The sequence below is a fragment of the Schistocerca serialis genome, unplaced genomic scaffold (assembly GCF_023864345.2).
Source record: "Schistocerca serialis cubense isolate TAMUIC-IGC-003099 unplaced genomic scaffold, iqSchSeri2.2 HiC_scaffold_1444, whole genome shotgun sequence".
NCBI classification, from domain to species: Eukaryota; Metazoa; Arthropoda; class Insecta; order Orthoptera; family Acrididae; genus Schistocerca; species Schistocerca serialis.
Window position 1 is genome coordinate 397,968 of NW_026047674.1, and position 26,722 is coordinate 424,689.

The following is a 26,722-nucleotide window of genomic DNA, read 5'->3' on the forward strand; positions in this document are numbered from 1 at the left end:
ACAGTGACACATGCAGGTACTAGTGCTGACACTAGCAATCTCCATTTGTGAAGAAGTGTTGGCTGTCAAACTATGCTTTTTAAGGGGAATGCAAAAGATGTGAATGTGGAAGGCTGCTTGGCCTTATAGATGTTCTTGGCTTCTCCGTATGGGATGCATTTCAAAATCTTAATCTCCTGTATCTTTCGCTCTTCAAGGGAGACACTGCAATCCCTACTCCAGACAGGGTGATCCCCAGAGCAATTTACACACTCTGGAGGGGAGGAGCAGCCAATGCCATCAAGGCATTGGCTACATTTGCCACAGGTGTGTGACCAAAATACTGACATTTAAAACAGTGCACTGGGTTAGGGACATACGGCCGTACGCTTAGATGAAGAAAACCTGCCTTGATATGCTCTGGGAGTTTCATGTAATTGAAGGAGTCAGATATCACCAGATTCCCATCCACCCTTTTCAGCATATTCAGCAGATTGCTGATCCTTCTTGAGCCCACTCATCTTTCAATTTCTCCTTATGTATGTCTACCAGATCTCTACACAACACAACACGTTTGGTATAGCTCAAGGTATTGCGGAGCTCCATTTCGACGGCATATTCTACAAGGCCCCTATCTTTCCGGAGGCATATTGATTGTTGGGAGCTAGCAGTTTCAACCAACAGCATATCATTACACAATCGCTTGACGGATTTCATTGAACCTGTAATGCGCTCCAAACCTCCTTGAGCATAAAAAGGCGAAACTTTTTCCAAACTGCCCTCTTTCTGTTTCACAATTATAAACACATTCTGACCTGCAGCATGCATTCCGTTACTATTCGTGCACAAATTCTGTGTAGCCCCCATGTCTGGAAGAGTGGCTACATGACCCCTCTTATTTGATTGGGTGTTAGTACCTACCAGCAGCCCACTCTTGCCATTGGGACAATAAGGAGAAATCTCCAAGGGTTCCATTTTTATCCCATGAGTAGCGGGGGAAATAAGGGTCCACTCAGACTGAGACCCACATGGCTGAGTAAGCATTATACAACTGAGGTGCGGCAGGGTCCCCCCAGGTTGTCCGTTAACGACTGTGACAACTCAACTGCTATTCATCTCACCTGTGCGTAGCACACCTTGAGATTTACAGTTTCTTTCTTTCTTTTAATAGAAGTTTATTCCGTTATCATGACCTGGGTGTTCATGCTACGATTCCCATTCCCTGTCACACACATTGTTCCACTGCCACGGTGATCGGTGAAGCATGCATACAGTTTATGGTGACCAAACAGCGGTGCTTTCCAGTCCCAGGCTCAGGAATCCCAGGAGCAAATGAATGATCAGCTCCTACAGACTGTTTCCTCTGTTGATTGTTCGGAGTTACTACTGTGGTTTTCTTTTTCAATAACTTCCTCTTCTAACTGTGATTCATATGATCTGATAATTCTTCTGACAATTTCTGTAATATTGTCTCATAGTCTTTAGGACATAAAATTTGAGAGTGCCTGTGAAATGTCTTCTTTTTCCCCCATTTCCATACTTTTATGAGACCAAATGATACAAATGTTTAGAACAGTAAGATATTGTTGCAAGACAATATCAAAGATTTTAAAAAGTAACACAAGTTGCATATGGGAACTTTGATTCAATTCAAATATTCATTACATACTAAAATAATAGAAAGATTGCCTTGGGAAGTGAGAAAAACGTAAGTATAGAAAGTACTTACATTACAAGGTGCATAGCAGCAAACACACTGTAAACACAATATCCACTTTCCAAACAATAGCGACCAAATTGCTTTTAGCGTGAATTGCGCAAATGTAGTAAGTGGTGACAGCTGTAATGAATGACAAATATGTATTTGGACATGCCTCCAACTATAACTCTATCTGTGACACTAACAGAAAACTAAATCTTGCGGCTAACTGATGCAGACGTGCCCAAAGGGTTAGTGAAAATTATTTCAACAGTGAAAACGGCTATATCTGATACTCTGAAAGAAACTGAGACAGCAAGGATAAAGTAGAAATGCTCTGAGTACTGCCTTCTAAATACAGTTTGATATGTTTGTAGACATTTATTTACAGGAGCAACTAAAACAATGACATTTCAAAATGTTTGTACGACTTGTTTCCTATTCCCTGTAATCAGTAGTGTCGAGAAATTATCGTACGCTTCTGTCGTAAACAGAGACTGTGAATTTTTCTTCAATCATTACTAAAGTCTGCACTCATTGCTCGTCAGAACCTCAGTCACAGCTCATGCGATCCCATGGCTGGTGTGTAAATAAAAGTGCCCACTCGTGACAGTCGAGAGTCAACGCAGGCAGAATACAGTGGCAGTAGCCACGGCTGCCTCGCCCCCACTCACCTCAACACAGCACTCCGCATGGCTGCGACGAGGCCGGCCACCTCCACCTGCCTCGAGCGGTCACCACATTCCTCCTCTGCCTTGTCACTGCCGGTGCCCGCCTCCCCGGAGGGATGTCTCGTTTTCGATCCAGACTCCTCAACCCTGAAAACAAATTGCCCTAGCAGATTGTACAAATTTTCAGATACTGAGGAGAAAATATTCTGCATAGTGTACTACAATTTCATAGCCGACCATCGATTATTAGAGCAAAGTTAATCGACCGCTAGTGACACTCGCTGACCCTAGCCTAAACTGATATAACAAAATTCCATTTCTTCACACATAAGATATGTTTACAAAATAGCACTACTTTGATGATTCCAAAGGTGCTATATAATCCTGAATTGTACAGAGGGGTCCAGAAAAATGTAGACACTCTCTGATAGTTAATATCTTTGGAACAAAATGACATAGTGTTGCTATTTTGCATGGTGGCAAAGTATATTATTTTCTCAACAGATTTTGGCAAGTGTTTTCCAGCAGATGATAGTGCAGCACCGAATGAAGTAAAGATCGTCATTCGAGCAATGCAAGGCCGTACTGAAGTGGTAGTGGAAGTATGAAAACATGTTGGAGGTACAACAACACTGGCAGAATGTGCACAGAACCCAGGCACAACATGTGCAACCATTTATCATATTCACACAAACAAACACAAACATACACACAAAATTCAAGCTTTCGCAACAAACTGTTGCCTCATCAGGAAAGAGGGAAGGAGGGGGGAAGACGAAAGGAAGTGGGCCTACATGAATTACTATTAAATTTATCTATGAGATAATCATCCACGGAGATACAGACCGTTAGTTTGATTGGTTTGATTCCCATTCATTGTTTGTATACCGTATTGTAGAAATTACAGAAGCAGAAGAAAAGAATGGTGAAATCTCGTTTGCAATACAAAACTGTTCCGAAGTGAAACGACTGCAAGAGTTAACTGAAGAAGATTGTAATGATTTCAAAGTGCTTAGTTCGGGTTCATCAGATGATTACATACCCGAAAAGAGCATGGATTCCTCGTCATCATCATCACCACCATCACCATCACTATCTCCGAGGCCAAAGAAAAGGAGAGCTGCAGTTCAACAGAAACTGCAACTATCTTTAGAAAACCTCGGTAAGCTAAATGATAATCTTTGGATCTTGTTTAACATTTCAAATACTAATTTCTTAGTCACAATTTATTTGACAAACAAAATACATATACTGGGACTATCGTGCGAGTGTATACCTGTCCTTTTTTCCCCCTAAGGTAAGTCTTTCCGCTCCCATGCGTGTGTGCGAGTGTATACCTGTCCTTTTTTTCCCCCTAAGGTAAGTCTTTCCGCTCCCGGGATTGGAATGACTCCTTACCCTCTCCCTTAAAACCCACTTCCTTTCGTCTTCCCCCCTCCTTCCCTCTTTCCTGATGAGGCAATAGTTTGTTGCGAAAGCTTGAATTTTGTGTGTATGTTTGTGTGTCTATCGACCTGCCAGCGCTTTCGTTCGGTAAGTCACCTCATCTTTGTTTTTATATATAATTTTTCCCACGTGGAATGTTTCCTTCTATTATAATTTATCATATTCGGGATAAATGTGAAGCTGATGGTACCGCGCAGGATGTGGGTAAGGAAAGGTCTGGCCGACCAAAAACATCAACAAGTTAAGATTCCAGCACTGCTGTTTGGCAACATTTTAATAAGCCACCTCAAAAATCTGTGAAGCAGGGTGCACATGAAAGCGGGGTAAGCCATTCAAGCGTACAACCATTTCCGACGGCCGCCAAACTGGGAAGTGTACATTCCGAGATCGCTGCTTATGAATGACGACGACAGGGATTGAAGGACGGAGTACTGCAAGTGGTTTGAAGGCACGCTTCGTGAGGATGAAAGTTTGCAGGGATGGTTATCTGATCTGATCAGGCGCAATTAAAACTGAACAGTAATGTAAACTGCCACAACTGTGTATACTGGGCTCCTGAAAATCCTCACATTCATGTGGACAAACATGTTAATCTACCGGGAGTTAATGTGAGGTGTGGTCTGTCATTGAATGGCCCACGCTTCTTTGATGGTACTGTAACAAATGAGGTGTGTCTTCATATGCTGCAAACACTGACTTTACCTGCCATCAGAGAGGTGTTTGGAAATGAGAGATTTTACCTACAACAAAATGGCGCTCTGCCTCACCACCACAGATATGTCAGAGCCTACCTCGATGATGGAGCGGTCAAAAAGGAGCTGTCGAGTACTCACTACCGTCTCCAGATATTACACCTCTTGACTTCTACCTATGACAGACCTCGAAAAATGAAGTTTATCAACAGAAGTCAGCTACACCAAATGAGCTTCTAGAAACCATTGGGTGTACTGTGCAGCTATCACGCCAGCAACACTGACAGCCGTAGTTCGGCAACACTTCAATGGCATTGATATTGTGTGGCTGTTAATTTGGGGTCAATTTGAACACACGAAATAACCTTTCTCCCATGCAAGAATTGTAATGATATGTAATTCTGTTTCATGAATACTGGCTATCAAAGAGTGTCTACATTTTCCTGGACCCCTCTGTATTTTATGATTCATATATAAAGCCCAAAATTTGATTGCTGAAATCATTTAAATGCAGCTCTTCATATTTGCTACCACAAATGGAAGATCTATAATAATTAAAGATTGTAATATGACATCAGGTTTCATAGCAACATATTCATTTGGCTAATTCCAAAATTGCATCAAAATTCCTATAGATGCTGAAACCTATTACAATTTATAGTTGACTGGGTTGTCTGTTTGCTGCTTATTCCAGTGACATAATTAGTTTTCATAAAATATTTTTATGATAAATCTGTGATTGAACTTGTCCCAATGCCACTTGTTAGTAAAATTGTGAAAGCTACAATTTATTCAAAAAGCACCCAGCTCATTAGATAGGCCCAATTTCACTCCTTTTAATAATCAGTTTAGTTTCTGTGAAAATTCATTAACTAATAAATTATTTTTGACTAAAGTTTCCACCCATCTGAAAACACTCCCTCTGTCAGAAAAGCTCCAAGTCAGGTTCCTTAAAAAATAGAAAACCAGGTAATGATCCTAGCTCCAATCAAAGTAGTCCCCTTGGCTATGTACACACAGTTGCCGGTGTTTCTAGAGGTCTTAGAAGCAAACAGGGAAATTTTCAACTTTGATGCTTCTAAACTCATTTATCACAGCCCGTTGCATGTCTGCGATATCTTGATGTAAATTTCCTTGTAGTCACCATTTCACTCATGGAAACAAGACAAAATTACAAGGAGAGAGGTCAGGAGAATACAACAGTTGTGGGTTGGCAACAACAGAATGTCTGGCCAACTACTTGGTAACAGATAAAGTAGCTACTCGAACTGGTGACACTAATGTGCATTTGTGCAACTTTTTCAGTATCATGATTGGGCTCATCTTAATGTGGCTGTGAGGCACGTTATCATGAGGCTGGAGGAGGCATTGATGGCAGAGGACATGGGTCACAGCGCCAGTTGAGTCCATCATCAGTACATCAGTAGATCGGATTTCACTAGGCATGGCCTGCAGCTCAATAGGTATGGGAAAGGGAGGCTGGCAAAGCTTATAGGTGACAGTGTAGTGTGTGCGGGGGAGGGGGATATCTCATGGAAAAATTCCTGTAGTAGTTGGTGTTATAGCTGCGCCTTTTTTAGATTGAAGTCAGCTGATAGGTATACCTGCTTAAAGGAAGTCCCTCTAAGGGCTCACCTTCAGAGGACGTCATGTTCCTAAGTGGAGAAGGAATTAGTATGTTTCATCAAAATATAAGAGGTATTAGAGATAAAGTTAATAAACTGCTTATAGACGTTGACTCCGAAATTGTTGGTAAGTCGGAGCACCACTTAAATAATTTGATAATTCAGAGGCTTCCTTTACCAGAATACAGATTATCTGGCTGTTTTTCAAGGAGTTCCTTGCGGGGTGGAGGAGTGGCTATGTATGTAACAAACAGTATTCCATTTGAGTCCACAGACATTCCATGACACTGCACTGAAAAGATATTGGAATGCTGTTGCAGCAGCAGTTGAATTTAGTGAAACCAAACTTCTAATTGTTGTTGTTTATAGGTCCCCTAACTCTGACTTCAGAGCATTTCTGCTCAAGCTAGACAGGGTTCTTGGTTCACTTTGTAGGAAGTACCAGAAATGAGTTATATGTGGTGACTTCAATATAAATTTTGTACATGACAGTGCAAGAAAAAGGATGTCAGTAGAACTCCTTAATTCATATGATCTGATGCAGACTGTGTTGTTTTCCAACTAGAGGCCAAGGGAACAGTAGCACAGCCATAGACAATATTTTTATTCATTCTTTATTACTAAATGGGCATTCTGTTAGTAAAAGGGTGAATGGCCGTTCAGACCATGATACAAAATTTTAACACTAAAATGCTTTTGTACTCAAACAAATGTCACATATAATTACAAACTATGTAGGAAAGTTAATCCAGCAGCAACAGAAAGGTTCTTTTTTTTTAAAAAAAAAACCTTGTCAAGGAACAAGAGTGGCAGGATGTTTATAGTGCCAATAATATACATGACAAATATTAATACTTTCCTTAACACATTTCTCATGCTCTTTGAGAGTTGCCGTCCATTAGAACATTCTAAATGGGATATTAGCAGTAAAATGTAGCCTGGGAGGCTGACTAGTGGGATAAGGATATCCTGTAGAAGAAAGCGGGAATTATATCAAAATGTTAGAAATAGTCACAATCAAGCCTATTACAAACAGTATTTTAAAGTGCTTAAAATATTATTTTGACAGCAAAGAGTATTTGGTGTCCAAATAGAATAGCTAATTCATAGGATAAAATTAAAACCACAGGGTCAGTTGTGAAGGAAGTGTGATCAACGGCATAAGGTCGACGATATACAATCAGTTCGTAGTAAAAATATTCTGTTACTGATGAATCAGATATATATTTACAGTATTTAACAATCATTTTCTGAGCATTGTTAGTGAATTAAATAAAGATTTAGTTTCTGAAGGGAATCATGTAACTCTCTTGGAAAATGCCTTTCCGAGACTGACTCAAAAATTAAATCACTGGAGACTAAGGACTCTCATGGATATGATGGAGTGCATAGCAGAATATTAAAGTACATTGCTGCACATGTCAGCCCTGTACTTAGCCATATTTTTAATTTTTCCTTTAGGAAAGATCAGTTTCCTGAATGATTAAAGCATCAGTAGTAAAGCCACTTTATAAAAAGGGAGAAAGGGATCATGTATACAATTTTACAACTATTTCTATGCCATCAGTATTTGCTAACGTTATTGAAAAGTCTGTATGTAAGGTTAATTGATCATTTTATATCACATAATTTGCTATCAAATGTACAGTTCCGCTGAGACACCCTGCTAAACTCAAAGGACAGGACAGGTAGTTGGAATTGTGCAAAGGGGCCAAAATGAGTGGCTGTCAATTACACTTCAACACATAGAACTTTATTTATTTGACCAAATATTACAGTACAAATTCTTGAACTTAGTTATCGGCTGAATACACCACACTATCTTATAACTTAAGGCCACAACAACTTTAATTTTTTTTTTTTAAGAAGGCTAAAAGCCATTAACTTAAAATTCAGACACCAAAAAGAATATTTAGAAGGCAGAAGGCCTCACATTAAGTAAGTTCTATAATTTGGCTGAAGGCCCAAAAATGTAACACTTGAAAATCAAAGAACTTTAATTTTAAAGCGGGTGAAGGCCAACAACTTAAAACACCACTAAAACAATTCACCTTTAATTGAAAACCATCGGCTATGAGCCATAGAAATACACACAACAGAAAATAAGAAAAGGCAGTGCAGCTAATGGTGCTCAGAAGTTTCAGGCATTGGCCAGCACTTGAAATACTAATTAGGTGAGACAGACAGTCGGCCCAACCATTCTCGATCCGACGACAACCCAACCAACTGACAGTCAACGGACCCACCGACAAGGTAACTTGCGCTCCACTCGACCAGCACACAACCGGGAGTTCAATGCAAACGTAAAAGGCACGGACGCCCACAACCGAGCACACATTAAGCTGTCGAGCTACACACCGTGCCGGACAGCGACAACACGGTGAGGAAAGGACAATGCCTAAATTTGCGTTAACGGCCAGGGCAGGTAACCGGAACGTTAACAGTCACAAGGCAGAAAATTCCGCTGGTGCACTTCAATTGCAAATAACCAAATACAGTTAGACTCCACCGGACGGTGGCTAAACTTTCGCAAACTCTAACACACATGTTGTTGCTCACGGGAATGTCCCAACAGCCAACAATGAGAACCAAATGGCACAATGAGAACAGTCTTGACTTGCTGGTAAATTAAATCCAAATTCAACTTTCGTGTCCAGGGTCGGTGAGCCACGGACCTCGTAGCAATGGGAACGGCCCCACACACTCCGACGTTGCGTAGAGACCGCCAGCGGGCCCGGCCAAACAACACCCCGCAGAGATTTCCTCGCTGCTCCACGCCAACCGACCAACTGTCACACATCAGCACGGGGACAGCACTAAAATAACTGATTAGTTGACATCACAAGCTACACACAGTTTCATGAACACTTACACAAATGACTAGACAATACTGATGGCAGCGACTGTGCAATAACGATGACGAATCACGAGTCGGTACACGCAGACAACCCATAAGCATCGCCAGCCAACATACACGTCGTCCGACAAGACGACCAACCGACGAACAATTGAGGTGGTCCGCACTCAAGTGACATGTATCGGCAACTGTCGGGCGAGTCGTGGCTGTCCGGATCTCACTGCAGCCGCATCCTGACTGATTCCTCCTCCTCCTCCTCCTCCTCCTCCTCCCCCCCCCCCTCCCAGTCAAATACTGCAAGGTCAGAACGCACTGCTAGTGCCTCCCAACTCACTGGCAGATCTGAACTAACTCCAAACACACGACAACTGGGAAGTAATAGCAGACAGAAAAGATAATACGCCAGGGCTTATATCGATAAGCGCCGCTGCTGCCGCTCACGGGCAGGCAAGGCGGCAACTCAGTGACACCAGTGATTGAAATTAACAGAACGAGGTGGTAGTACAGTAAAAACAGGACGACAAATGAGATATGGCACGAACACGAGCCACACATGGCTCATCCGCATTAGAAGTCATTTAACAACTGAAAATGCTATAGTCTCTTTCCTGTCAGGTACTGGATGGGTTAAACAAAAGGTTTTGAATGCTAGGTATATTTTTTTTTATTTAACTCTGGCGTTTGGTTGTGTTAACCACAAAAAATTGCTCCAGAAGTTGGACCATTACGGAATACGGGGAGTAGCTCACAATTGGTTCACCTCTTACTTTAACAACGGACAGCAAAAGGTCATTATTCACAGTGTTGAGAATGGCCCTGATGTGGGGTCTGAGTGGGATACGACTAAATTGGGGGGGGGGGGGGGGGGTGCCTCAGATATCAGTTTCTTATTTATTTAAATGATATGCCCTATAGTATTACAGGTAATTGCAAAATATTTCTGTTTGATAATGACATTAGCTCGGTAGTAAAGGACATCGTGAGCAACATTGGCTCTGTTTCAAACAGTGCAGTTCAAGACCTAAGTTACTGGCTTGTAGAACATAAAGTAACAATAAATCACAGTAAGACTCAGTTTTTACAGTTTCTAACATGCAATTCAACAAAACCCGACATTTTAATTTCACAGAATGGGCATATGATTAGTGAAACTGAACTGTTCAAATTTCTGTGTGTTCAGATAAATAGTAAACTGTCATGGAAAGACCACGTTCAGGATCTCGTTCGAAGACTTAATGCTGCCATTTTTACGATTCGAACGGTATCTGAAGTGATCATTTGACATGAAAATTAGTCTACTTCGCTTATTTTCATTCGCTTATGTCGTATGGTGTTACATTTTGGGGTAGCTCTTCCCATTCTAAATGGATATTTTTGGCTCAGAAACGGGAAATAAGTGGTGTGAGTTCATGAAACCCTTGTCAACCCCTGTTCACTAGCCTGGGTATTTTGACACTGGCCTCTTAATATAGATATTCTTTACTATCATTTCTTGTTACCAATATTAGCTTATTCCCAAGAAGAAGTAGCTTTTTCCCAGTTAATACTCGGCAGAAATCCAACATTGGGATCGGACTTCCTTAATCCTTTAAATGCTCTAGATGTGTTAACACGTGTGCTTTTGTACCTGTCCCTGTGCGCTCTGAACGTGTTTACGCACGCCACCAATCCTTCTACCTGGTACTCGTTCATCTCTGCCTTCATGAAGCCTTTTGTGCCTCTTGAAAACACGACGTCTTGAAAGTGCCTCACCTGCATATGCTCACTTAATCATTGTCCATGTTTCACTACGGGTTTTCCCGAGCTTAACGCAGAACTTAATGTTCACTCTTTGCTCACCATAAGCACCCATCATGTCACAGTAATTGATGTGTCAAGAAACCAAACAATGAGTTGCTAAGCACAGCCGTGCAACCTAGTGAGTTTGCACGGCCGAGGTCATTTCAAGGCTGCAGGTAATATAACATTTGTTCCTTTATAGCATTGCAAACTCCCAAAAAAAACAACCTGTCCTGAAATTTTGCTGACATAAGGAGTACTTTCGTTATTTGAGCCTTCAAGTTCATTTAATTTCATCTGATGCTACGCTTTTGCTGTCCTAATTTTTCTGAACAAGATACCTTTCATTATCTGAATAAGCCACTAATAATGAAATTGAGTAAATTAGAGAAATTACAAACATGAGAATTTAACATGCAACCCAGGAATCCACCACATAAGAACACACAAATAGAAAAGCTTTAAAGTTAAACACACTGACTTCTACCTTTAATACTTTTCTAATAGTCTAAAATAAATTAAAACTACCATTGGGCTCAATTGGTTGACCCCATAAGTAAATTTGAATCTTACATAATCATGAAGTGAAATGAAATTACTGATGTTGTTACTTATTCAAATGCCTGTTTTTATACACCCCTTACTGAGTAGTCATTTGGCTGCTAGAATTCAATCTGTTAATACCTGTGTGTCAGTGTCCACTCTTAGGTGTAAAAAATTCATGCTTAGCTGTCACCCGGGTAGTATCTCCACAATGGAACTTAGATTAGCATCTAAGTATAAAAGTTGGCATCTAGTTAGCAGCCAGCATTAAGAAAGAGTGGCTATGAGTCACATGATATAAAGTCAGTATTCTCCAAGCAAAGGAAACGTGAAAATATTGAACAATCATATGATGATCAACTGGTTGCATTCCTTCCCTTCTGCAGTGCTACATTCAGCAAAACAGGCAGAGTCCTGGGAAGATGACCTATCAGATCTATTGTTTGACCTCCTAAGAAGTCTCAGACTCACGATTCCTGGGATTTATAACATCACTTGTAAGTGTGGATAGAATTACATGAATCAGTCCATTTGCACCATTTCCGACTGCCATGCAGAACTTGAATGGCACATTAAAAGTTGAGAACTGGAGAGATCTGCTGTTACTGAACAGAGCCCCACAAACAAACATAAAATATTGTTCAGGCTCCCACATAATTCGATTCTGTAATTAAAGGGGCCATGGAAATAAGAAAGTGTGAGACAACCTCGAATCTTGACAACAGGTGTAATCTTAGTGGTGCACAAAAGCAAGCTCTCGATGCAGAGAAGAGCCAGCAACATGCGTCGCAATTTTTATGCTACGGCAGGAGTGATGGAACCACCACTCTGGACAGTGACAACATCTGCGACAGCACGATGTAATTATCAAGCAATCAGAAGCTGTCTCTCTGCTATGTGTCACCACAGTAGTAGTTTTGACAGTCAGTTACTCCTGACTCAGGCAATGGAGGCAATCCTCAAAAGGGCAAGGTTCTATCCTGAATTTACGAGTTTTCATCCTGAATTGACATGGCAGGTTGAGTATACTTTAGACAATCTGTAGTGTTATATCAAAACAATTTAACCAAAACAAATATTGTGATACTTGTCAGTCAGAGCTAGTTCGTGAAAGTGCCCTGAAAAGCTGCTGTCACTGCCAAAAATTGTGAAGTGTGTATGTGCTAGCTTGTACTTTGTAAAATATAAACTAGCTTAATAACATTATAAGTATAGATGGAGAAGTAGAAACCTCTCTCATTGTGCTGACCTGCAGACAGTACTGTTGGCATATTCCGCATACTTTCGGTCACTTCTGTCCTATGGCATTGCGGCTAACACCAAACAACTATTTATTTTACACAAGTGTGCAGTAAGAATATTCTGCGTATAAGGAAACCAAACACCTTGCCAAAGCCTCTTCGGGGGCCTAAGAACTCCTGCACTTACATGATAATAAATTTTTGTGATTAATAATAAGAGACAACTTGGAACCAACTCAGCAATTCACAACCGCAACACTACAAGTACGAACAATTTTTGTACAGGCCATACCTCATTCTCTAATATTAAGAGTGGAGTTTTATATTCTGGTGCAAAAGTCTGTAACACTCTGCCAGTGGACCCCTAAACACTTAAAAACAAAATAAAAGAATAATGTAGTCATAATATTTGGAATCAAAAATTCAAATTTCTCCAAATTCCATGTTGTATATAAAACAAAAATAAGCTCTGCCAGTATATAGGCAGCTGTTAGTGACTGGTTAGCTATTTGGATTGCACGTCACATCATAGTCAAAACCTCTTGCTACAATCTGGAATAAGGGAGTTTTACAATTATAGTACAATTTCTCAGTGAAAAACACAACACAATGACCAGTTACTAGATTCTAAACTATACATATATTTTTTTGGAAAGCTGGCTTTTTTCCAAATTTTTTTAAAATCTGTATGAAATAATTCAGAAGTAATTTGCATAATTATGAGTGCGAGGAGGTTAGCACTAGTCATAATTTGTTGTCAGTATACTTTTCAGAAGTGGCTATCAGGGGTTATCTTTATTTGTTTCAGATATTTTTTATTCCACGTGGGAAAAATATATCTAAAAACTTACCAAACGAAAGTGTTGGTATGTTGATAGAAACACTAACACACACACACACACACACACACACACACACACACACAAGCAGACATGTGTAAAGGCAAAGAGTGATATATATATCTCTGATAGTGGGCTGGAATCATTTAAAGACCTCCTGGGCAACAGTAACGGAGCTTGCAATTTAGACAACTATTTTCAATGTTGTGGAAAGGTCCACAGTTTTCATGCCAGAAACGAAAGTATTCACAGTACGGGATCCAAGGATGGTTTTCTGCCAACTAGCAGGCTGAATGAGGGGTGAAGAAATATGGGTCCATTCTTACAAAACACATCACCTTGACAATCATCAGCCCTCATAAAGATGAAACATGAGAAACAAATTTTTTGTTGTTAAATGCATCAATTGGTCACAAAAAGATATTAATTGCTCTATTGATGTATATAATCCAGTATAAACTTTACTACCTACTCCTTTCCAAATTTTATTTAAATATGGCATGTCTTTCCATACACCTTTGATCCTTATTTTTCCTTACTGCAGAGTTTATGTATACGAGGCTGAGTACATGCACATTACTTGCCATACAGCTAGTATAAATACACACTGGCTTTGCACTCACACGCACAACAAACACAAACTTAAATAATCTGACTAGTGTTGCTGTATGCCGCATGTGCGTCTGACATATTCTCAGACTTTTGAAGGCTACAGAATGACTATCACTTGCACATACATAATTACTTTCAGTTCTGACATTTGCCTTTAGCCTGTTATTTATTGATTTCTTTATCTGTAGTCAGATACCTCATTCAAGACATAAATTCAGATGTCCCTGGACCAAAAGTTGTTCAATTGTATGAACAGAAAGAACATGGATACTGCACAACTGACTTCATTTGTTGTAATACCTTATACACTCCTGGAAATTGAAATAAGAACACCGTGAATTCATTGTCCCAGGAAGGGGAAACTTTATTGACACATTCCTGGGGTCAGATACATCACATGATCACACTGACAGAACCACAGGCACATAGACACAGGCAACAGAGCATGCACAATGTCGGCACTAGTACAGTGTATATCCACATTTCACAGCAATGCAGGCTGCTATTCTCCCATGGAGACGATCGTAGAGATGCTGGATGTAGTCCTGTGGAACGGCTTGCCATGCCATTTACACCTGGCTCCTCAGTTGGACCAGCGTTCGTGCTGGACGTGCAGACCGCGTGAGACGACGCTTCATCCAGTCCCAAACATGCTCAATGGGGGACAGATCCGGAGATCTTGCTGGCCAGGGTAGTTGACTTACACCTTCTAGAGCACGTTGGGTGGCACGGGATACATGCAGACGTGCATTGTCCTATTGGAACAGCAAGTTCCCTTGCCGGTCTAGGAATGGTAGAACGATGGGTTCGATGACGGTTTGGATGTACCGTGCACTATTCATTGTCCCCTCGACGATCACCAGTGGTGTACGGCCAGTGTAGGGGATCACTCCCCACACCATGATGCCGGGTGTTGGCCCTGTGTGCCTCAGTCGTATGCAGTCCTGATTGTGGCGCTCACCTGCACGGCGCCAAACACGCATACGACCATCATTGGCACCAAGGCAGAAGCGACTCTCATCGCTCAAGACGACACGTCTCCATTCGTCCCTCCATTCACGCCTGTCGCGACACCACTGGAGGCGGGCTGCACGATGTTGGGGCGTGAGCGGAAGACGGCCTAACGGTGTGCGGGACCGTAGCCCAGCTTCATGGAGACGGTTGCGAATGGTCCTCGCCGATACCCCAGGAGCAACAGTGTCCCTAATTTGCTGGGAAGTGGCGGTGCGGTCCCCTACAGCACTGCGTAGGATCCACGGTCTTCGCGTGCATTCGTGCGTCGCTGTGGTCCGGTCCCAGGTCGACGGGCACGTGCACCTTCCGCTGACCACTGGCGACAACATCGATGTACTGTGGAGACCTCACGCCCCACATGTTGAGCAATTCGGCGGTACGTCCACCCGGCCTCCCGCATGCCCACTATACGCCCTCACTCAAAGTCCGTCAACTGCACATACAGTTCACGTCCACGCTGTCGCGGCATGCTACCAGTGTTGAAGACTGCGATGGAGCTCCGTATGCCACGGCAAACTGGCTGACACTGACGGCGGCGGTGCACAAATGCTGCGCAGCTAGCGCCATTCGACGGCCAACACCGCGGTTCCTGGTGTGTCCGCTGTGCCGTGCGTGTGATCATTGCTTGTACAGCCCTCTCGCAGTGTCTGGAGCAAGTATGGTGGGTCTGACACACCGGTGTCAATGTGTTCTTTTTTCCATTTCCAGGAGTGTATTACTATTCACCAACATCACCATTACTACTACTATTATTATTATCATCATTATTATTAAATGATGTGGTATTCGTGTACTGAGCTTATTGGTGTCTGCAACTTCAACAGCCTTGGGCAATATTCTGCCAGCTGGCTCCAATAACGTCAACAGGTCTTTGTCCCATCAGTCTGGCAGTCCTCCTTATGGTCTGTCTCTCGGATTCCATTCCAGCACAGTCCTCATCTATCAGTCATTATTCTTCCGGCAACACGCCAACCCACTGCCATTTCACAGTACCATATTTACTCGAATCTAAGCCACACCTGAAAAATGAGACTCGAAATCAAGGAAAAAAAAAAATTTCCCGAATCTAAGCCGCACCTGAAATTTGAGACTCGAAATTCAAGGGAAGAGAAAAGTTTTAGGCCGCACCTCCACATCGAAACAAAGTTGGTCCACAGTAATATGAGAAACAATTTAGGTCGAATGAATGACGATACAGCTACAGTAGTTTGGTTCGAGTCGTAAGCTTAGCAGTTAAGCTTTACCAGGTAGCCAATATGCGTCATTCGCTCCGTCCGTATTCATACGGGTTCCCTTCCTTTTTCACGTGCTTCGTCTGGTTTGAATTGATTGCTTATTTTTCTTTGATCTGATAAGTGCCGTTCTCTTTGTTATAGGTGTTTACGTCACTCCAAGCTGAAAATGCATTACTGTACTGTGTCATCCATTGTTTGTGTTATTCTGATATTGGGTGTTTACGACCTGTCGCCGCTCGCGGCATAGCTTGCTTTTGTGCACACTACCGCCGTTTACAATTAAAAAAAAAAAAAGAGAGAGGAATTCTCTCATTAGCGAAACAATGGCAAGAGAACGCTATTTGTTGTTACTTACACTGCTGCTTTCTTTGATAATGATCAACAAGAACCAAATAATAGACTGCATATGATAGAAGATTTTCTGAACAAGAGTTTAGTGAAAATTTTTCGCCGTTTGACAATCTTTGCAGGCACCTCTTTAGTACATTACATTCTGCACAGAAATTAGTCATCTTAGATTTAAAAATCTAGTCAATTGCCATGCTTCATTTCTGACTATATCACTATTAGGCATAAGAATAACACGAATATAAACGTGACATAATATGTATAGTCTTCCGCATTTGCTGTTGTCTCACTCTAGTTTCGTAGTTTATTAGGCAGACAGGATTTAAATGAGATAGCAGCAAACACAAAGGAATACATGGAAAAATGTTTATATTCGGATTATTCTTATGGTAAAGAGAATACTGCATGTGATTCACAATTCATAAAAGTTCCTATTAGCAACCATCTCTTCTCAAAGGTGGGAAAAAATTCAGAACATAGAATTGGCCATATTGACAAACATCCCAAACAGTCTTGCCAGTCGGATTTTCGTAGTACATTGAAATGCTGCTACATTCGAAGATGAAGAATATGGAATTTGCATTTACTTCGTTGGATAACGTATGAAAATGCAGTGGTCGAAACTCGGGGCGGAGAAAAAAAGCTCGACTTCCTCCTTTTTTAAAATTTATTTACTGACGCAGAGTTTTTGGCGCCAGTATTTATTTTTGTGCCTGCAAAGCGTGCCTGTGTAGTGCTACATATATTTGACGGCAGAAGTTAGTTGTGGCGGCACCTACCAACATTTTTCAGTACTTCCACTTACTTTGCACTCGATTCTAAGCCGCAGGCGGTTTTTTGGATTACAAAAACCGGAAAAAAAGTGTGGCTTAGATTCGAGTAAATACGGTACCTATTATATCCAGGATGTATTTGATGTCAGTAATGTATCTGATGCCTTCTGTCCTCCTTTTTGTCCTTTCTTGTGATTCCAACCTTTCCATGCTTCATGGTGTATTTTGAAGTCTCCAGACCTAGCAGCTGAAAGTCAACATGGGGAGGACATTCTGGACACAAACGATTTTTTCAGTTTTACTACCAAGTTTCACTTGAAGATACTTGAATGTCTTCCAAATGCTTGCCAGCATAGATCAATGTGTCGAAACATTTCAGATATTAGGTCTCCAGTCGTATTTATGAGCTGGCCGGCATAGATGTAGTCGCTGGAAGTGTACAGTAGTGTATTTCTAAACTGTACATTTCTTACCATTCTCCACTTATTAGGCATAGCTTCTGTCTAGGAAAGGTCTAGTTCAGTCCAGCTGCCTCACATTCCGAGGCGAGATGCAATACCGACATCTGTAGTTCTTCAAAACTGTTTGCCAAGTGCCCAATGTCTACTGTTAAATCTCAGGTTGTTAATTATCTTCCTACTGAATAAAATTCATTTTTCTTTCCAGTTTAATTTCATCACAGCCATTTCCAGTATGACAGAACAGATTAGGAAAGATGAACTCACCTTATTTTACTCCTCTTTGATTGGAAAGTCCCAAGTAGGTTCTCTGAGATTAATGAAAGATGTAGGTTTTGTATATGTGCTACAGGGCTTTACCATAAGCCACCTCTAACCCCTCACTCAGCTATGGCTTACACAACTTGATAGCTAATTCAGTCCAAGGCCTTTACAAAATTCACTAAATCTACCATAGAGGCATCCATATTTGTTTAATTTCTGCAGAAAAAACTATGTTGAAGTTTGCCAAATCTGCTATGGAAACTAGCTTGCTCAAGTATTATACGTCTATTATTGAATTAAAGCCCTCCTCTCCCCCCCTTCCCAAAATCATATTTTTCTGTCTGTTTGTGAAGATAACTCTCAAGAACTACTGTAGGGTTTTTTTATACAATTTTCACTAGCACAGACTAAATCATGACGAAGGTTTGTGTATATCATTTATTCTCATTATGGCAGGCAAGTTGTCTGGCTGTAGATACTTAATGCTACACTTGCAAAGCTGCCGGCATTGGTAGTTATTATTATTATTATTATTATTATTATTAGGTTGAGGCATAAGTTCATAGCATTTTTGTTTCGCATGTTTATATTCCAGTTGCTATGGTTTTATTTATTGACTGAATTTTTTTCTTTTCATTTATAGTTTAATGTTGCTATCTGAGTTTACATACATTTTGTCTTTTCGACCAAATAAGTGAAGCTGTGGACGCTATTTTATAGAGTGCCAAATGAAGAAATCAGAATATTTCACACATATTCTTTTGTTTGAGTTCAACAAGGGATGACAGCAGTGGAAACAGCCAGAAACATTTGCACTGTGTATGGGGATAATGCCATTGGATAAAGCATGGGAAGAAAATGCTATTCTCATTTTGAGAAGGATCATTTTGACATCAGTGACTCTCCACATTCAGGAAGACCTTCAAGGTTTGACAAAGATTGTTTAAACGCATTAATTCACAATTATCCACACCAGTGCACTCAATAAATGGAAAATGTGATGAACTGTGATCACTGCAGCATCATGTGACATTTGCATGCAATGGGGAATGTTCAAAAACTAGGTGTACGGGTACCGAATGCTCTAAGTCAAAATCATAAAAATCAGTGGGTGGCCGTATGTTCATCTCTGCTTGCTCGTCATCATTTGGCTTGTGAACAACACCAACCATTCCTATCCCATATTGTCACTGGTGGTGAGAAATGGTTGAACCCAAACAAAGTAGCAACTCCCCGTACAAAGACCTGCACGCTTCCAGAAAAGATAACATTATGCTTCTGGTGGAACAGTGATGGTGTTGCATTACAAACTGCTTCCCTGAGATGTAACCATCACTGCTCACATTTATTGTCAACAACTGAGACATCTTGCACATGCAATCTGAGAACGATGACCAAGAACACTGTGAAAAGTGATGCTATGCCACAGTAATGCCCGTCCACATTCCTCTTGACTGACGAAAAACGCTATACAGGAGTTGGGTTGGGAAGTCATTCCGTAGCCACCTTATTCACCTGATGTCGCACCCTCAGATTTTCACCTTTTCTGCTCTCCATCAAACAAGCGTCAAAGATCTTCTTTTCTGGATGGGAATGCACTCTGAACGTGACTTAACGAGTTCTTTGCCTCAAAAACACATGAATCAAAAGCTGCAGAATCAGACAGTTAACCCAGTGTTAGCAAACTGTTGCAAGTAGTCAAAGAGAATATATTATAAGACTAAAGTCTTTGTATAAATACAGCAGATACACAAAGACCCATGGAAAAGCACTACAAACTTATGCACCAACTCTATATATTACATGGGCGTGCACAAATAATTCAATTCAAGCTCATATTCTGTTTATACGGTTTCTGTAGTAGTGCTACCAACTAACGACACCCTCCACACCAACACTCGTTGTACCTGGCAGCGATGCTCCGCACGGCTCCTATAAGCCTCCACACATCACCAGGATTTGCTGCCTTGCCAGAGTCCTTGCCTCCCCGGGTGGCACCTGAGCCTACCCTCGCTCTGACCTCTGTTGTCTCCAACCTGCAAGAGACATCTCTCGTCAGCTGTATACTGTCTTTATCATTTTTTATTTTACACAAACAGTCACACAACCATTTCTCAGTCTCGTGGCCGTGTTCCACAGACTTCCGGTAAGTAAAAAAAAACAAGGAGACAAAGGATTATTGCAGAACATATAAACTCAGTCAAGTAACTATCTACTTCTTGATAAATAAGAATATAGTTATACCTAAAGACACATGGTGCAACTGATGATTTAATATTCCCCACACATTGTCAATAATACTAATTGCTACGGATAAAATCACCTGAGAATGATAAACATTAATCACAAATAAGAAGTAAACTACCAAAGAAAGACAGCATGAATGACAACTGTACATGGTTACTTGGCAGCAGTTACAGGTTCTGTGATGATTCTTGTCTCCACTTTTTATCTATCACAGTCTGAAGACAGACACTGTCTCGTCCCAATTCCTTACAAAACCGTGAAAAATTCATGTGATTCTTTTGAAAATAATTTTAAAAAATTAAACAACAAAATCGATCAATCACCCGGCACAGTACATAACTTTTACTGTACATGTGACTCTCTAATAAATATCAAGAGACATGCACAGCTAAAGTAACCTAATCCACTTGAATCTGCTACTGTATTCAAACGTTGGTCACTCGCTACTTTATCCTCGTACTCGATCCATTACCAAACTGATGATTCCTAGATGCCCGAGGATGTGTCCTATTAATTTATCCGTTCCTTTAGTCAACTTCTGCCATAAATTTCTTTTCTCACTAATTCCCTTTGGCACATCTTCATTCGTCGTCTGATCTACCCATATTATCGTCAGCACCACGCTTCAGAAGGTTTTGTTCTCCCTAGTCTGACGTGCTTACTGTCGGTGTCAAACTTCTGTAGGAGCCTACACTGCAGACAGACACCTGCAGAACAAACTTTCTGATGAAAATTTATATTCCATGTTAGCAAATTTAACTATTTCAGAGTATCTGTGTCTGCATTTAATATCCTCTCTACACTGGCCGTCATCAGTCATTCTACTGGCCACATAGCAAAAGTCACTGACTACTTTTACTGTGTCATTTCACAATCTAATTGCCTCGGCAATGTCTCATTTAATTTGACTGCATTCCATTATCTTAAATTTCACACTTCTGTGTATCGTCAAATTGGACTGTACACCACTGCTTCAAAAATCATTTAAATGGGCTTATTTCACATAGTTTTATGCTGGCATAATTTTGATTAATAACATGATTAATCAAAACATATTTCCTTGTACCTCCCAGTAATTCAAACATTTTTAAAACACTAATTACACAGGACCTGCTTTATTGGTGTGAAATTAAAGTAGTGTTCTTTGTTACATTGTTAAATAACAAATTAAATCTTTAAATTAAAATAGCACAAGAATTATTACATAAATTAGACAAAATAAAACACATTTCTATCCAGGAAACATTGTATTTTAAACCACCGCTTCAGTGAGAGTGTGCTCCAAACATTAAAGCAAATGAAGTCTTGACTGACAATGAGCAAAATGGTGTATGTATTCAACTGAATGGAGACTTCACAACAAATGACAAAGTGTGTACGGGATCTCTACCACAAAATGCAAAGATGAATACATTTAAAACTCATGCGATACCCAGTGACAACAGGAAAACATACCTATCACCGATGCAGGTTCCACTCTCGGCCAGATGTCCTGTCCCTTCACTCACAGCACACACTGCTCCACCGAGACCTTCACGTGTCTTGTGCGAGCCTCCGCTCTCAGTCTCAGTCACAGCCACGACCCCACTTTCCAGATGACCTGCCCTGTAACTGCTACCTTCCGTGTCTCCCGTACTGCCCGACTGCGTCCAGGCATCCGTCACAGCCACTGGTACCCGGTCGCCACCGTCACAGCTCGTCTGGGTGCACTTGTCGCAGTGCCTCCTCTGGACCCCGCCACTCCCCACAGGCACCTCGGCGGCAGTCCGGGTGCCACTGTCACAGAAGGCACTCTGCAGTTTCTGGAAGACGTCAAACATCCTCCTCTGCTTGTGAGCCACCTCACCCACATCTGCCGCCAGCTTTAGCAGCAGCTCTGTGTGGCGGTTCTGCAGGTGGAACAGTGCCCTTATAAGAGGGTCCGACACTGGGACCCGCGACCCTCCGAGCCCCTCCGCAGTGCGTGCGTTTCCGAAGTCCGTGAGGGGCGATCCCGCGGAGCTCCCCCTCTTTGCACGCCTGGGACTGTCGCGCGTTTCAGAATTGCCGACTGTGAGGAGTTCTCTCTCCCTCACATTTATTCCAAGATTTTTGCACGGAACTGATCCCGGGTCACTTTCTTTCACCAGTCTGTTTTTCCACTTCCGTCTGCGTCTTCCCAAACTGAGAGGAGAACCGTCACTTAGGCTGCAGTCTGACGAAATAAAACCTTTGTGTGGCCCTGTAGATTTTTCTCTTTCCTTCTGAAAGCCGAAAGCCTGGGGTACCCGCAGGCCACTTACATCCGAGGCGACGTACCCCGCCCCTCCGAGTGCGACCCGATCGGACGAATCGACGTAGCGAGCGACTCCTCCCTGTCGGTCCGAGTGACCCGGTGGAAAGCTGCCACGCTCCTCCTCCACACCCTGTATCTCTCCTCCAGGTGCAGTGACTGTCGCCGAAACGGTACTGTCACACTGGACGCCCGTAATGTCGGGCAAATCCTGTGTGGGACGTCCCGTACAGTCCACAACATCCCCGAGACGCTTATGTGGCACTGCAGCAGTGCCTTCCTGCAGCTCAGCATAGTGCCGATCCGACATCTCAACACGAGTCTGAGAATTTGTCACTTTGCTCCTTTTGAGACCATATTGGTATTTTTTTGCAAACGGGTCTGTGTCAGAATCGAGGAAATTATCGGTGGTACTTTTTCCAAATGACTCACCTCTTTCTCTCATTTCCTGCACTGCAACCGAGTTCTTATACCCGAGTCGATCGGCTTTACGAGTTCCGTCCCCCGTCTTCTGTCCCACACACATATTCCCTGCCCCAACGGGCCCTGAACTGGTCCTTCCTGAAAAATTCTCAGCACTTCGCTCTTCAAACTCCTCGAAATCTGGTCTCCTCTCACTGAAGTCAGCTGATATGCGCTGGTGATCACTCTGCTCAAAGTTGCTGGGATCGACAACTGTATTTGTCTCCACTTTGTATGCCTTTATCCATGAAGGGACAGCTTTCTCTTGTATGCCATAGCGTAAAATATCTTCTGTGTTCGAAGTTTCGTGTGGAGTTTTCATCACTTTGGCAGATGCCTTTGGTGCTTCGAACAGCCCACATCCAAAAACTAGAGATGCGTCTGGCACACATGGCTCGAAGAGGATCTAAAAGAAACAAATGTTTGTAAGTGAACAAGGTACAGTTTATGCTCAACATGACTGAGTTTTTGTATGCTGAGCTGTAAAGACTGTCATAGATAGCAAGGTCACAACGAGGTTACATCACCACCTCTTCTCAATTCTTGTCAGAAAAATCACATTAAAATCTAAACAGAAAAAGGAGTGTAGGTCAAGTGAACAGAAAAGACAAGACAGCGTACATTGCTAGTAACACTCATAGAATTAATGGTGTACTTCTGGAAACTCAGCCCCATCGTAGTTTCCCTCTTCACAATAGTCCCACTTTGTAAATCCTTGGAAGCAATCAATTGTTTCACATAACTTTTTAGGCATATTCTGACATCAACTTCTTTCCTTTATGCCACAAATTATTATTAACATACTGTTGGTGTTGCAGCAGTTAGCCCTTATGCCTGAAGTCACAAATCCACACATGGAACATTTTGAAGCAAAGGCACTAGAATCTGCAAAGTTCAAACCAATGAATCTGTTCTTACATGCATGACATGTTTGTCATGTGACCGCATGGAAAGGAAAACCTTTAAGAGTGTTTGGAATATCTTAACTATATCCATTCTTATATAAAATTTATGACAGAGCTTAGAAAAAAGAGGCTGGCTATCTATCCTTAATTTGTTGGTTAAGACAAAACTGGGCAAAATCCCTGGGTCACAGTGTACATAGTAAACATGCACACAATTTTTTATATCTCTACACCTCAAGCTGTCACCACTCCTCACAGACAAAATTGATGCTGAAGACTCTGGTCTATGAAGTTCTTTACACTAGCAGACAAGGAGTGGCTTATGAAAGTATTACACACCCTCGAACAGTCTCCCTAAGGGATGCAGACTCATTCAACAGGCTTTGCAGTCAAAATCAAGATTGCAAAAGAAAGAGGTTGAGACACACAGAAAAAGAGAACTAAGAATCACTTATCTACCTCGCACTGGCCCAGTATCTGGAGTGACTGGGGACTCCTACAGAAATATGGATTTCAGTGTCTTTCACTATCGTCAACAAAGATAAAAAGTCTTCTTTGTAATGTTAAAGACGCTCTAGGTCTCAGAGCCAAGTGTGTACTGCATTCCACACAAATGTCTTACACGGTGCAAGCTATTAGAACAGTTGATGAGAGGTTCGAGGAACGTCACGGATACACCAGACTAAAACAACTGTACAAATCGATGGTTGCCAAGCACTGTCTCAAATACACTCATCACCAGACGAGTATCGTGGTGCAAACACCAAGCTTCTGAGGCAATGTAATTAAGGAGACTACTGAAACAAAGACGTCAGACAAACTAATAAATGGGTATGGATACCTTAATTTTAACAAGGTTTGGGGCTAGACACTCAATTCAGTGAGATCTTGCTGGCTATCATCTATCATTTCTACGAAAAGCTGCAAGAATGTGAACTTAACCTAACAGCGCACAGTTTGAAAAACTCGGGAAAGTCAAAAGACACAGTGGGCATCAAGAGTCGACTCACAATCGGGTACGAATAGCGACATGAGACCAAATACAGTTCATAGTGTGGTTGGAGCTCGGGCAGCAATTACACAAGGCGGCACAATTCGCAGCACCTGAAGAAGACAAGTGGGTCAGTCGTCAAAATATTGGGTATAAAATGGACAGAATTCAGCTGAGCCACCCAGAAGTACACTGCTATTCAGGAAGGCTGAGGAAACCTGTGAGGTCACAAAACACATCAAAAATAACTGGGAGGGAACGGACACACACACACACACACACACACACACACACACACACACACACACACACACACACACACACAGAGAGAGAGAGAGAGAGAGAGAGAGAGAGAGAGAGAGAGAAGACAATAATGACTACAAATTGGAAAAAAAGTAGTGTCCTATAAACTTATACCTATGAACTAATACTCGTTGAGATACAGGCCATACTGCTTGTGTGGTGAGCAGTCAGCAATCAGTGGTGTAAGCTATGTTGGCTGGGTTCAACTCTGTTTCTGGCCCTCCGACTATGATATTCTTGTCAGACTTGGCATTTGCAACTGTCTCCAACAAGAGTCATTCCATATGCATCATTTCAAGTTGTGCAGGCCTGAGCAGAAGACCAATGTTGCTGCAGTTAGTGAAAAACGTAGATAGTAATATGGAGTCCTACTGTTCCACGCAATGATGGAAAACAATACAGCTTTAGAAGCAGAGCACAATCCTGCATTGAGACAGTCATGGTGAACATCACAGCCATGAAACGATGACAAGCTGTGTACCCGGTGTGTGTATACCAACTTCAAAAGCTCGTGCGCATGACAGGTGTTTTCATTTACGTATCCTGACATGTACAGCGCCATCTATTATCAATTTTCACAATATTTTTTTTCTTCTTCCATACGTTTTCCCCCTTCTCCGATAATATTCCACTGCAATCTGACGTCATTCTGACCAGTGGTCTTATTTCTAGTGCTTCGAAAGTTTAACTTTAATTATAATCACCCCGTATTATACTTCTCTATGTGAATGGTACCTTGTTGTTGTTGTGGCCTTCAGTCCTGAGACTGGTTTGATGCAGCTCTCCATGCTACTCTATCCTGGGCAAGCTTCTTCATTTCCCAGTACCTACTGCAACCTACATCCTTCTGAATCTGCTTAGTGTATTCATCTCTTGGTCTCCCTCTACAATTTTTACCCTCCACGCTGCCCTCCAATACTAAATTGGTGATCCCTTGATGCCTCAGAACATGTCCTACCAACCGATCCCTTCTTCTAGTCAAGTTGTGCCACAAACTTCTCTTCTCCCCAATCCTATTCAATACCTCCTCATTAGTTATGTGATCTACCCATCTAATCTTCAGCATTCTTCTGTAGCACCACATTTCGAAAGCTTCTATTCTCTTCTTGTACAAGCTATTTATCGTCCATGTTTCACTTCCACACATGGCTACTCTCCATACAAATACTTTCAGAAACGACTTCCTGACACTTAAATCTATACTCGATGTTAACAAATTTCTCTTCTTCAGAAACGCTGTCCTTGCCATTGCCAGTCTACATTTTATATCCTCTCTACTTCGACCATCATCAGTTATTTTGCTCCCCAAATAGCAAAACTCCTTTACTACTTTAAGTGTCCCATTTCCTAATCTAATTCCCTCAGCATCGCCCGACTTAATTCAACTACATTCCATTATCCTCGTTTTGCTTTTGTTGATGTTCATCTTATACCCTCCTTTCAAGACACTGTCCATTCCGTTCAGCT

General features: G+C 41.7%; 1 protein-coding gene across 1 annotated transcript in view; it reads right to left on the reverse strand.

Moving 5' to 3' along the window:
• The window catches only part of LOC126443298 (uncharacterized), a 98,235-nt gene that overhangs the window by 47,913 nt on the left and 23,600 nt on the right, over window positions 1-26,722 (reverse strand). Inside the window, exons 3-5 of the mRNA XM_050090910.1 lie at window positions 21,778-23,462; window positions 19,983-20,111; window positions 2,353-2,496 (exon numbers count right to left, since the gene is read on the reverse strand). Coding sequence (XP_049946867.1) covers window positions 2,353-2,496; window positions 19,983-20,111; window positions 21,778-23,462 — 1,958 coding nt within the window. The remainder of the gene's footprint in view (window positions 1-2,352; window positions 2,497-19,982; window positions 20,112-21,777; window positions 23,463-26,722) is intronic.